The sequence below is a fragment of the Pelmatolapia mariae genome, linkage group LG2 (assembly GCF_036321145.2).
Source record: "Pelmatolapia mariae isolate MD_Pm_ZW linkage group LG2, Pm_UMD_F_2, whole genome shotgun sequence".
Classification (NCBI taxonomy): Eukaryota; Metazoa; Chordata; class Actinopteri; order Cichliformes; family Cichlidae; genus Pelmatolapia; species Pelmatolapia mariae.
The window spans coordinates 15095800-15109289 of record NC_086228.1 but is presented as its reverse complement, the minus strand read 5'-3'; the positions used below and the strand labels follow the sequence as shown (position 1 = coordinate 15109289).

At 37.4% G+C, this 13490-nt stretch overlaps 1 protein-coding gene across 7 annotated transcripts in view; it reads right to left on the bottom strand.

Annotated features, from left to right (window-relative positions):
- The window catches only part of LOC134641219 (LIM and calponin homology domains-containing protein 1-like), an 82605-nt gene that overhangs the window by 38245 nt on the left and 30870 nt on the right, over nucleotides 1-13490 (bottom strand). For all 7 annotated transcript variants that reach the window (XM_063493517.1, XM_063493543.1, XM_063493534.1 and 4 more), the window contains exons 2-4: nucleotides 12149-12219; nucleotides 9827-9896; nucleotides 2896-3002 (exon numbers count right to left, since the gene is read on the bottom strand). In XM_063493517.1, coding sequence (XP_063349587.1) covers nucleotides 2896-3002; nucleotides 9827-9896; nucleotides 12149-12219 — 248 coding nt within the window. The remainder of the gene's footprint in view (nucleotides 1-2895; nucleotides 3003-9826; nucleotides 9897-12148; nucleotides 12220-13490) is intronic.

Genomic DNA, 13490 nt, shown 5'->3' with positions numbered 1-13490 from the left:
ACCCATTTGTTTGATGTATAAATGCACACAGCATTTTTATTTTTTATTTTATTTGGTGCCTTCGTAAACATCTTTACGAAGGCTCTCAGCTTAACATGTCCTTACTATATATATATATTGTACTTCCAGGGATTCAAAAAGAAAGGATAAACAAGGACACTAAATAGCTTATCTTGTACTTATATACAGGATTTTCTTATGTGGGGATTTCAATGTTACAGGTACAGAACACAACTATTTTATGCCATAATTCATACAACACATCCTGAGACTCGGCTTAACTTAGGCCAACTCATTCAACATGCAAGTGACACTCAAAGTTGGGCTTTGAATGGCAGCAGGTACATGAGAAACAAATAAAGGTGGAGAAGGTGAAATGAGCTTGAGAGCATGAACAGCAACCCCTCCCTCATCATCCTCTCATTCTGTCAGTTGACTAAATAAACATGGAGACAAGTACCTTTCCTCTGCTGTTAGCTGTAAGTGCACAATCAACGGACAAATAGACATTCCACAAGGTATTAGATCATATTAAGAGGCCCAAGCTAATGTAAACAGCTGTCATATTCTTACATTTTTCCTGCATGTTTGTCTTTGTCGTTTAAATGACAAAATGTATTTAATGTAAAGGCTAAAAATAGATAAACTAGTAATGATATTGCTGCTTATTCTTTTCTCTTACATATGTCAAATGTATACTAAGCATGGGTATATACAGTAGTTCAATATCAATTTTGTAAAAACTGATATAAAGTAACTTATAGCTGAAAAAACAAAAACATTTGAAAACACCTTTACAAATTGGCTAGCTAGTCATTTCTGAAAAAATTCTCTCACGTGATTAGACTTTATAATCTGGCTTTGAAAGTCATAATTTATTATTTACACTATATTTTTTGTTAGACATAACTACCAAGACATTTCCCTCTATTAGCTCTATGTTATGTGATGATAGTAACATTATTCTTTCTGCTTATGAGTTAATGTTTATTTATTTTTGATGAAAGCATTAAATGGTTTCCATAATTACTGCCAGTGGCATTAACTTAGCCATAATCAGTATATTTACAGATAATGCAACTGAGGTAAAGATTTAACCTGTGTTTTATATTTTACAGCATTTCAAAATTTTCTGTGAAATCCACTAGACTGCTGAACAGAAACACAGCTGTCATCTCCTCTCATCTCCACTACCTGGCAAACCATTGCTTATCCTGGAAAATGAGCCATGACCATCAACAGGAACAGTAGAATTCTATTCCTCAGCTCACAGTGCACTACAATCTGTTTGTCTGAGCCCTAGCTGTCCAAAGTTTTCTAGAAGAGTAAAGGTGTAGAAAATAACCTTCTATATGTGAGAGGGTTACATACGCACCAGATGAAGTGCAGGGCTACTTGAACAATGAAAGCAAAGTTCCATTTTAACATGTCAATAGAAGCAATGGTGTATTGAGTAAATATGAATCCAGATTGCATCATTTTTAATATACTACTGCCTGCATGTTTTTCAAGATGCTATTAAACAATCAATGACATAAAGAGAAAAAAAAAATCACCCTGTGGCATATTAGGTACAGGCTCACTATGAATGCTAATGAGTTGCCCAATTTAATTGTGTTGTTACCCAAGGCTCTATCCTGGGCCCCTGTTCTTTATTTCGATATATACCTACATGTTTCTTTTTAACCACATCATTCAAAACCAGTTGTCAACAGTGTTATGAAAATGACACAATTATATGTCCCTCTTCATCTAACAATCTTGATTGGCAATTTTAGACCCAACATTTCTTACATTAACTAAATTATTATACTTGTAGATATGTGCACATGCCGAATCAAGAATAAATAAACAGAGACGCAAACAAAATAGAGATGCATTGCCCCATCTCCAGAAGCACCTTTAAAACCCTTCTGTGAATGAAACCTTGGTAATACACAGCCAGCAGACAGTGCATGCCAAAAACGCTGAAACACCCACATATTCACACAAACACATATACAGTATGAAAAGCTAGATGCAGTTGGCTTTGTTACCAAGCAACAAAGTAGGAGTCATGGTTCAGTGTGTGATGCACACCCTTGTGTTTTATTTGGACAGAGACCAATTGTGTCTCACAGATATGTCATTGTTGCTTCACTGGCACAGGCTCATGCAAACTTCCATTGACTCCCGTCTACTTATTTGTGTTTCAGTGAACTGCTTGATTGTCTGATCCAGAGAATGACAGACGGGTTACTGACAAAGTGAGACAAAGAAAAGCACAACCAGTGTTTGAGACAAGCAGGCTAAAAGTGTTCACCATCACCATCTAGTGATATAAAGCATTTCCAGCAAAGAATTTTGGGAAATACAGGGGTTTTTTTTGTCTTTTTGTTTGAAAATTTAAACCTCAATGTGATAAGAATAATTAAAAAAAACCAAAAAAACGTTTAAACAACTGTCATATAACAACAGAGAAAAAATATCTCCAAAGGTAAATGTGGAGATATTTACCTTCTGAAGCAGAGAAACATTTAGGAAAATTCCATTCACCAAAGCTTCACTTTACTATGAAAGAACAGCACCCTCACTGTTTTGTCGAGAGATAAAAGTTGGAGTCTTGTGTAAATAAATGTCAAAGCTATAAACAATTTAAAGCTCACATTAGTAAGTTTTATTTTAAAATTGTCACCTTTAGCTAGTGCCACAGTAACAGTGTCAACAAATAGAGCGCAAAAAACAGTAAATTTTTTATCATCTATGTATCTATGTTTTACCATCTGGAAAGCATCACATTAGACTTTTATGCATACAGTATATATGGTAAAACCTACACAGTCAGGTCTGCAGGGCTCAACTTGTTCAAATGGTAGATATTATCTGTGGAACATAACTCAAGTGGTCGAGTCTTACTTGGCTGTGGGGCGTGTTGATGTGTCCTGCAGGTCTCCAGGGTCAAAGAGCTGGGAGCCCTTCAGTCCTAACTCCTCACAGCCACGCAAAAACACACTGAGGTTGTCCTGTAGAGCGAAAGCACAATTTCATTAGGATAAATACTAGGAGACAGAAAGAAAAGCTACATCAGATAAACCATGCAAGACCTCAACTAATATACACTTTCTATTATAATTACCAAATTTTATTATTCTATTATTCTATTCTAAATGCAAACTCTGCAGGAAGGACCATATCATTTAACAATGAATATACACTGAACTACTCGAAACATGTGAGTCACACAGATGAGACAGATCACTTATTGACTTAAACATTTAAATCAACATGTTGCCTGGCTCATTATTTCATAATATCAAAGTTCATCTAAAAATAAAGGGAATGAATATACAAACCAATGTTAACTGCTAAAAGTGATTCTGTTGACACAGTTCTAGCCCTTCTGAGTATGTCTACTTCATTTATTTTCATTGGCATAGTAATCCCCCCCAGTTTTATATTTTCTTTTCGATTAAATAGACTGAACTCCTGGTAGAAACATTTTTGCACACTAACAGCTAAAGAGAGAAAATGTCAACATTCTCTTAAATTATCCCACATGAACCATGTCCCACAAACATTTCCAAGGTCTCTGTCAGCCAAACAAACTGAAATGACCAGATACTTTCTTTCCTGCACAGAAACACACACAAACAAGGAGTCTCGCCATAAAAATCAGGATACCTGCTCAACAGAAATGTGACACCATCAGGTTTTGTGCCCAGCTTTCGTACATCTCATCTCTCAGATTACTCCAGCTTTCGCTCTTGACAGGTTCCTCTGTTCAAATATTTCCTGCTTCTTGTTTATCGGCTTCTTCTCGAATCCTTCCTTCCTTCTCTCCTCAATGTTTTACTCTGCCCATCGTCTTAGTCCTTCTCCCTCGCTCTCCTTTGCTCTCTCACAAACTCTTTGTTGGACGCAACCTGAGCCAGGCTCTCCTCTCCAGTTCCCAGGTTCTCCCTCTCTCTTTGTTTCTATGTCTCTCAGTCTTTCAGAGGGCCACAACCTAAACCCTTTTCTCCCTTTCTCTCTCAGGGTGTCACCATTTCCTCTCCACCCCAATTGTCCCAAACACACTCTCTCCCTCTCACATGCCAAACACAAACACACTGTGCTTGTATACATGCGCTTGCACAAAATGCTGCTTTAAATAAACTCTTTTTGGAATATTCAGACACATAAAACTGGGAGTGTTATTTATATGTACACACTACCAAGTGTAAAATTAAAAAAACATGCACACTTGCATGCACTTGTTCTCACGATCCTTTTCCAACTGTAGCAAACTACCCCTCCAAATCCACCCTGCAGCTTCCTGTGTTTTTGGGACAGTGCCATCTCTGCTCTCCTGGTGAGGCAACCCCACCCAAAGATATACACACTTACGCTAGGATATCTCTCTAACAGGACCAGCAAGGTCTTTTTGAGAAATTTTACTTCTGAAATGACACACCTGCCGCAGGATTAAGCCGATCATGGTCATATTAAACTTCAAAACAAAGGGTTTTCACATCAGCTGCATTCGATTAATACCAGTATTTATTTTCCAGATACTAGAAATGAGTTAACACTTGGAACAAGGAATCATCCAACTCACAAAGGAGGAGGATTAGAATTTTTGTGAAACATACTCTAAGAACATGATCATCATACTGATGTAACACAGGGAAGGCAGCATGGTTTATTTTTCCCACACAAATAATATCTTTAAACAGACATAATGAGTCTACTTTGAGCTGTTGCCTAACATCTGAAATTGCAGAAAGTTGAATATGAGACCAAATACAATACAGATCTTTAAAAAAAGAACCAAGAAGCATACATAGATATGATTAATTATCACCTTTACAATAATTAACAATGACAAACATTGTAATATCCTTTGCTAGATTTAGATATGATAAGCTGAGCTGAATAAACAATGATTGCATTATCCAACTCAAGTAAATCACAAGATAAACTGTTGCATATATACAAAAAGCATTGCAAACAAGGGAAGTGTACAACTACTTGACTAGATGTTGCTGTGCTTGCAAGTTGGCAGCATAGAAAGTAACTGGCTAAAATAATCATCAACATTTTACCCATGTACTTTCAGGTTAACAGTTGGTTCTGCAATGTTTTTAGAGAGCTGCAGCCAGAGCAGAGAGCTCTCTTGCTCTGTGACAGGAAGTCACAAACAAGATGGAAAAAAGACAGCTCAGAAAATCACAGCAGTTATGCATTATTTTTGTAGGCTGTATCACCCTAAACTGCTGAATGACCCTTTGACTAAAGGAATGCATAATCACATTTTTCACAGGTGTGTGTTAACCTATAAGCAAAGATAATGGCTGCTGCAAGCACTGCTTATGGTACTCCCACTTGGCAAGTAAACTGTAGATTTGTGACTTCAATGTTGTGCATAACACAAAGTAACACACATTTCTGCTGCAGGTGAAATGTTTTGGTTACAGAATAATGCAATTAATGATTTAACCTGGTTGGTAAATACAGACACATACATACACAGTATTTCTATAAACCGTGTCTCATCTTGTCAATTATCTATCTATAGTCCATCCATCTATAGTCAGGGGCGGCAGGGGATATGGTAGTGTGAAAGAGGAACTTAATCTTGTTTCCAATTAAGCAGTTTCATCCCACATTTTTCTCTGTTTAGTTCCCATATCATGTAGTCTGGAACCAGACTAAATAACAATAACAAAAGGGGATTTATCCGGCTCATTTGTTAGCAACTAACATGATAGATAAAGGGGTAATTTAGTGGGTATTTAGAAAGAGTGTGTGTGTGCGTTTTTAAGGAAGGGAGCATAACTTTGTTCTGATATGCAGGTCCTTGCCACAGGAAACTGGGTGTCTACCACAAAGAAATGACTGACAGCTGAATGTGTTAGAAGGAGGACTTGATGTCTGGAGGTAGACTCAGAAATAAAGCCCCTGTCCACTCTGTCCATTCTCAAAATCTCAGCATTGTGGTGAAATTAGCATGAATTAGAATGGAATGTAAATTAATTTTACAAACATCAGAACATATATTCTTTAGCTAACACATTGGTCACATATTCCGAGACGTAAAGGTCAAATTAGTTTTATATGTTTGGATTTCTTCAGACTTAGCCTTCACTGGAATTTGATTAATTTCCTAATTAGAACAACAACTTTCTCAGGGAAGCGGATCAGAGTTTAAGGCCTGATGTTGGACAATTGTTTTTGTCCCTTTCAAGAAAAACACTGCAAAAGACTTGGTAAGCCACCCACAGATCACCTCAAATATCCAAATATGAAATACATTTTTCAGAGCTATCAGTCATATAAATTATTCTAATGCTGCAAAGTTTAATGTGGCTCAGTTTTTACTGCAGTGGTGAATCAGGTTTACAGATATTCTAATGACAACAGGATAATTAATTTTGCTTCAAACTGAAAAAAGAAAGTCTTCAACTTGATCAAGACGAAATTTTGAGTTGACAGCATACACTTTTATATTTTTTCAAAAATGAGTCATAGAATTTTTAAAATTAATATGCAAAATATGTAAAATTCAAATTGGAAGGCATTTATGTAACATACCAGTGTTGTTTTTTCCCCACTTGCATTATTAAAAATAATATAAAACACTTGATCTAATAAATGTCATGTCTAATGAAACACCTGTTCAAGCAGATTAATTACTACTATTCATATTAATTAATTACCACTACTCATCTTGCCAGGAGATCACCGTTGCACGTCTATTAACACACTATAAGACATGAGCATGCCAGTCAACCCAGAGATGCCTGGGATAAGAATCTGCCACAGCCAGCGAACACTGACCTATACAGCTCGACCTGCCAAAACACTGAGGTAGCTGCTGTGATTATAAAACAGCCTAAACTCCACAGAGACTCATTTTCGCATTAGCCCCCAAACAGGAAGAGGAAGGGGGAGTAGGCTGTGTTTTATTACGATGGTCCAGATAACAGCAGCCCCCTTGTTTATGTATTTCTCACCTCACTAATCAAAGCCAAGAGGAAGAAGAATCCCTGCAAGGCCACAGGAACTTAAAAGCTATGAAACTTTGTAAGTATAACGAGTTACTTTAGTCAGAACATATACATCCAGCCGTGTTTTTTGTTTTCTTGTTTCAACTTTTATTATATATTATCCTCTAGCTACTAGTATAAACAGGCAGTCAATGGGTTACTGATTGTCCCTTTGAGCTAATTAGTAATGGTTGTGCTGTGTTTTTTGACCTTTAAGTGTCTACACCTGAGGCTAATTCGATTTCTTTTTATTTATAACTTTGGGACATGGAGTAGCCACTAGTGGACACTAGTAGCCAACAGTACTGTGGGAGGAACCCAGAGGAAGCCCATGTAAGCAAAGGAAAACATGCTAACTCTTCACAGAGACAGGCCTCAGCCAATGAGAAAATGTGAACCCAGAACTGTGATGCAACAGTTCTAGCTATAGCATCACCAATGCACCAGAGATACACTATGTGGACAAAAGTAACACCTCTTTAGCTGTTTGTACAAACAGTCTCAATTAGAGCCTGCTATTGAAACTCCTTCTAAGTATTCCACAATAAACTATGAGTTATGTTATTGCAAAGTGGAAGTGTTTAGGAACCACAGAAACTCAGCCATGAAGTGGAGTCCATGAAGTGAGCAGCTTCTGCAGGTGTTTTATGTAGGTGTTTTATGACCGTGTAAACGGTCATAAATAGATTAATAACCAAAAAATCTTCAGATTACAGATTGTGGTTTATATCATCAAAAGGCAGCAAATAAGCTTAAAAATGCTCATTTATAATATCCCTTGTGTTACAGCTTTTTTCCCCTGTTCTCTGTTGAGAAAAATAAGACAGGAAATGAAAAGTAAAAACTCCATCATCAGATACTGTTGGTTTGATGCTCAGCAGAAAAGCATCTTTGAACCCTGAAAAAAAAAACAACCATCAGCTGAGTGGATAAAATATATCCACTCTGCTCAAGTAATGCAACAATGATCCAAGTACAGAGGTTTGAAAAATCCATCACCTATTACTTTATGGTAGAAAACATATAGTGAAGACAGTGTAATTATCCAACGCTCTTTAAAAGTCAGAGCACTCAATGGCAGCTATTAGTGGCACAGTGAGACAAGAGCAGCCATTCCGCCCCAACCACGGCCTCCATGCCTCATCTGTGATGTTGTGATCTAAATAACTACATATTTTTTGTTGCTGAAGTACCAGAACTTCTGTTCTAAACTGCTATCATAGACAATCATCACATTTAATTCAGAAAATCCATTTTATTAAGGAAACATTCTGCCAGAGTTGTTTTCTTAATAAAACACATCAGTGTAAAGTATAGTTAAATAACTGATGATGCAAAGCTTTCACAATGACACAAACAGGGCAAAGCATCAGTTGTTTTCTTATCAATACAAGAATAGACTGCCTATTTCTTAAATACAGTGATATTTGCCAAAGGCTCAAAATAAGTCATATGCATTTTCAGAATGACTCTAATAAAACATAGTTTTAATTGTCACTTTTTTTTAAACTTTTACCTCTTGGTGTTCTATGTTTACAAAAAAAGGTGTTAAATTAAACGTGAATATAAAAAAAATACAAAGACAGCCTGAAGTTATACACTGACAAGCTATTCATGAAGGGAAGAGAGATGGAAGTACATGCTATCAACTTTCACTGTGACTATGTTTACATGCGAGTGCTGGTCCTGAAAGGCCACTTCATCCAGATTAAGGTCTAAGGTCGTTATGAAAGAACTCTACTGTATTGCACTGTACTCAGCTGGAAAGTATCAGTGTCCGGATCAACTTCAATTCACAGACTCTCATTCAAAGCAAGACCCAAACTTGGGATTCTTCAGTAAAACCACAGACAACAATGAACAACTTCCATTTGAGGTTTTGGAAGCAGGAATAGGTTTCTATCATCTACATCTTTGAAAAATCCTTTTGGTTTTGATGCACCTAACCAATACTAATGTTGAGGCAGTAAATGACTTTGGGATATAAAATCCTCAAGTGGATTTTTTGTGTTCCTGCAATGATCCAGTATATTTCATAGCCAAGGGCTCTCAAGATTATCTGGTTCACTGCAGAACTGTACAATAAGTAAGCTGTTAAGTACTGAGTGTCACACGCGACTGCTAATGCACACTTCGGCTGTTGTGCACCACAGCAACAAACATAATCACCATCTTAATACAAACCAAAGAAACAACTTAATGTAACATAAACTTCATCTAATTCACATCCATAACTTTAGGATACTGAATTCTACTACTACTGCTACACAGCAACTTTTGAAAAGCAGACTTAACAACACATTTTTTACTGGGAGATTGTATCAGCTCACCCAAATTCCACAATGACACAACAGTTACTTGGGTGAGGGAGAGGGGTGATGAATAGAAGAAAAGCCATTTTCTTACAAGCTGTTATTTTACGGAAAATTTGTTTCATATCTTTATTTTAATCAGCAAAGTGGGTGACAGAGTGTTTGATGGTAACTGTGGCCTACCCCAGCTTCCTCCTACAATTCAAAGAAATTTATATTAAGCTGACTGGTGATGCCTGAGAATGAGGGGAAGATAAAGATCTTGAAACATATGAAAAAAGTGATGTATGAATGTATAATTAAATGTGGCCTGTAGTCTAAAGACTTTGAATATGACAGCAAGTTTTGATATTAGACAGCTTTGAATCATAGTAGGACAGTGTGACAATGAAAGAAAAAGGAGCAAACAATAAAATGGTTAAAAATACTCAAGAATAACATCTTCTCGTCTTCAGTTTTGGTTAAAATGCTGGAAATCAGTCTAAAGAATGATTCCAAAACACTTACTAGGCCAGCAATTGGTGTTGGAAGTCTGTTGATTTTCTTCACCAGTCCAGGTCTAATTGAGCTCAGCAACCTGACAAAAGACGCATAAAAAAAACAGAAGAGTTGTGGCTTTAAAACTTCTTTTAATGACAAGCTGACTTCAATACTTCAAAGCATGCATTTCAAAGTTGAAACCTCGCTAGAGCAGAATGAAATAACTGCAGGCAAAATACATGAATAGGTTTAAACTGTGGGTGTCTCTACAGAGAAAAGAAAGGGGAATCTAAAGGGATAAAGAAACATTTCTGAAACTCCCCTGTGGCTTCTGGAACGTCTATAACGACGACGCATCCTAAATCACAGTGGAGAATCGTTTCTGCTCCTTTCACCCACTGGGATCTGTTAACTAGTTCCAGTAAATGTTATATCACAGGGAAGCACACATGAGTAGGTTTGTCTTGGTGCTGTCATCTCTCATCAGACCTACGCCGATGCAAAAACTTTTTGGCGGGAAGTGTACAGTACATTGCATTCCTCAAACTCTGCCCGCTTATCAGCCATGAACAAGCAGTTTCAGCATTCCCGCCTCTCTCTCCCTTCCTCTCTGTCTCCAGTTTCATCTTTTGTGCGTGTTTTCATCAGAGGAAGCGCTGTAATGATTCTCCTCTATAAAGGAAAAATCCGCCCTTGGATACGAGGTATTAGATATCAACAGTCTTATGGTGTTCATAGTATTTCAGCAGGTATTTTGAGATGAAGTGCTGTAATTTACCTTTTCAGTGAACTCTCTTTCCCTCAGCATGCCTCATGTACTCCTACTTAAGTTGAAGATTTCCTGCTACACTGTATATTTCCAAGAATAATTCTGAACGACCCCAGGAGAAGGCAGTTCTTAATCCTACCTACATGCCAATATATTAAGATGTGTAGGTGGGGAGAATGAGTAATGGCATCAGAGAAGACAATATTTTCACTCGGAAGATTGCCTGGAATGTTAATGTTTGTCTGCTTTTTTAAAATGTATGACTTTGTTTACAAACATTTTTGGGGGAAATGGTTTTCAAATCCCACCGTGGCTTTGATGGAATTATTCAAACTTATATGCCATTAACATGGTTGAACTGTGAGAGACGTGTCCTCTATTATCAAAACAAAGGCCCAGTCAAAAGAAATCTAGACGCATAAACACATAATCTTATGAGTGTGTACAGGGACATTTCCTAATTCTTTGAATATCAGGAAAATGAGGAAGAGGTTGGAGAGCATTTAAACTGTATGATTCAATCAGTTCTCTTCTCTACCTGAATTATATGTAAATGAATTACTTGACTGGTTGTGCAGTTTTGGGGCCAAGAGGATGTCATATGCTCCAGTAACCAAGCACTCACAATTTTGATCACAGCTCTTGCCAATGACCTCTATAAATGCACTGTTTCAATGATCCCCAGTCTGCAATCAATCTGCTACAGTGGCTACAGTCAATCTGTAGCCATTTACTCACAAGATTTCCCAGACATTGCACGACTTTCCATTTCTCCGACAGCATCTGTCACTTTATCTCAGGACTTAATCTTATGATGCCATAGTAATACTTGCATTGCCACTTTTAATCCAGCACAAATGGCTCAATTAGTCTTTATTTACTTGGTTGTAATTTTTTTCCGCTTTTGTCAGTCACTTAGAAAGCAATGTCAGGCTTTTATTTTGAGCCTTACAGTACTACTGCCCGTCTAAGTATTCTATGATTTCCCAGAAATCCCCAAACCAGTGGGCACACTGGTAAATTGGCTCTGATATCTGTATTCACAATAAAGACAGCACAAACGCTGGGTTCGTGCAACACTGGCAGCAACTGGAACGTGGAAGAGGAAAGTGCAAGTGCATGTGAGTGTTTTCAGTCTCGTTTCAGCACCTCGACTCAATATGAGTGGGTATACCAGTTCAAGAGTCAAACTAGAGGACAATTGAACCGGACGCCAGTCTTTCTGATCACTGGACTACACTTCAAAGTACTTGAAACAAAAACCTGCTTGACTGCTACTGTTCTTTCTATTCACTTTAAATAGTGTGTGGTTATTTTACGTTTACACTTCCTCTTCAAAATTCATATAACCAACCAGAGCATTGTGATATTGAAACAAATACAGTACCACTATAAGTATTAAACCAAATAGCATATGTACAATTAAATTACAAAAACATTACAATGAATTGGTAAGATGACTAATCACTGAAAACTATTCAAGAATAATAAACGTACAAACAAGAGATGTGTAACATTCTGCTACTACATTATAAGAAAAAAACAAAACAACAACAATAACAAATATAGTCACAACTTACTCGCACAGTAGTATTCCATTCTCCAAACCTCCTCTGAAATCCTTGTCACCAAAACATCTTCCTGTCACAGCCTGCAGATGGGAGTAAAAGAATTGAGTTAGCAACATATAACATGTAAAGAGGGCTTCAGGTTAAAAGAAAATTAAGAACGAAATAAAAAGTGCACCAAAAATTCTGTTTAGTGGCATTCACTGCTGAAAACCAAAAAGCAACACTTATCAGCACACCTTTTAAATCTTTCTTTGAACTGGATAGATTGTGTGGAGAGGTGCACAAAGACTTCTCGGACATATATCAAGTCCCTCTCAAGTCAACAACGCTAAACGCTAACAAGCTTGACATAAGCTGCAGTCATCCCAGCCAAGTGGCTCTGGCAGGCTAATGTGGTGGGACAGGGGATTTATCGGGTAATAGTTGGTCAGACCCTCTGAGGAAAAAAAGCTGCCAGCTTGCATGTGCACGACTACTGTACATCATAAAACACGCATTTACTTGGACAAATATTGCATCACATATGTATGAATCTCAGATGTTGTGATATTTTGTTTCAGTTACTGTGAGAAGTGATGGATGTTCCTTACTGCAAGAGATTCTGGAGTCAACAAAGCTTCCTGAATTATTTTATTTCTATTTTAAAGCTCTTAAGCTTTTTGAGCTACTTTTATGTGTAAAACTGGTCAATGACAAACACATACATGCATTTTGCACAGACAGACAAATAGACAGATAGATAAAACACAAGCAATCTTATACAATACAATCTTTAGTACAACTCCAGTGTTGAAATAATTACCTCCTACTCCAAAAATCTGCTGTTGCGAGACTTTTAGGACCGAGCCTACTTAAAATCTATTTATTCCCACAAACGCTGGCAGACAGTTGGCGTAAAATGAGGAGACCCCTTTAGACTGCTCTTTTAAAAGCCAAAACAATTACAAGATTAAATTTCCTGAGAATTTCTTTCACATTTATTTGCACAGCTGTGGGGAAAAGAAAAAGCGTGGAGATGTAGAGTATCTGGCCTGGCTGGATCTTTCTGGCAGCTTCTTGGCTAGTTTGGGAACCTGGACCTCTTACAAAAGAAATGGACTGCTGTGTGTCAATGAGTGGGCCGACAGTAGGCCTCATTTCTACGAGAGGCGTGATGTTTGGTGTTCAGGAGAGGCAGATAAAGAGATAAGCAGTGAAAGGAAAGTGGCAGAGAATTTTTCACTTTGCTGACATTTAGCTATTCACTGCCACTATTCCATACTGCAGCAGCACTTATGAACAGGCCATTGTGTGTCTGGTGTTGACAGCACAAAAGCAATGAGTGAAGCCTGAGTGTGAGGCCTAAAAGTCT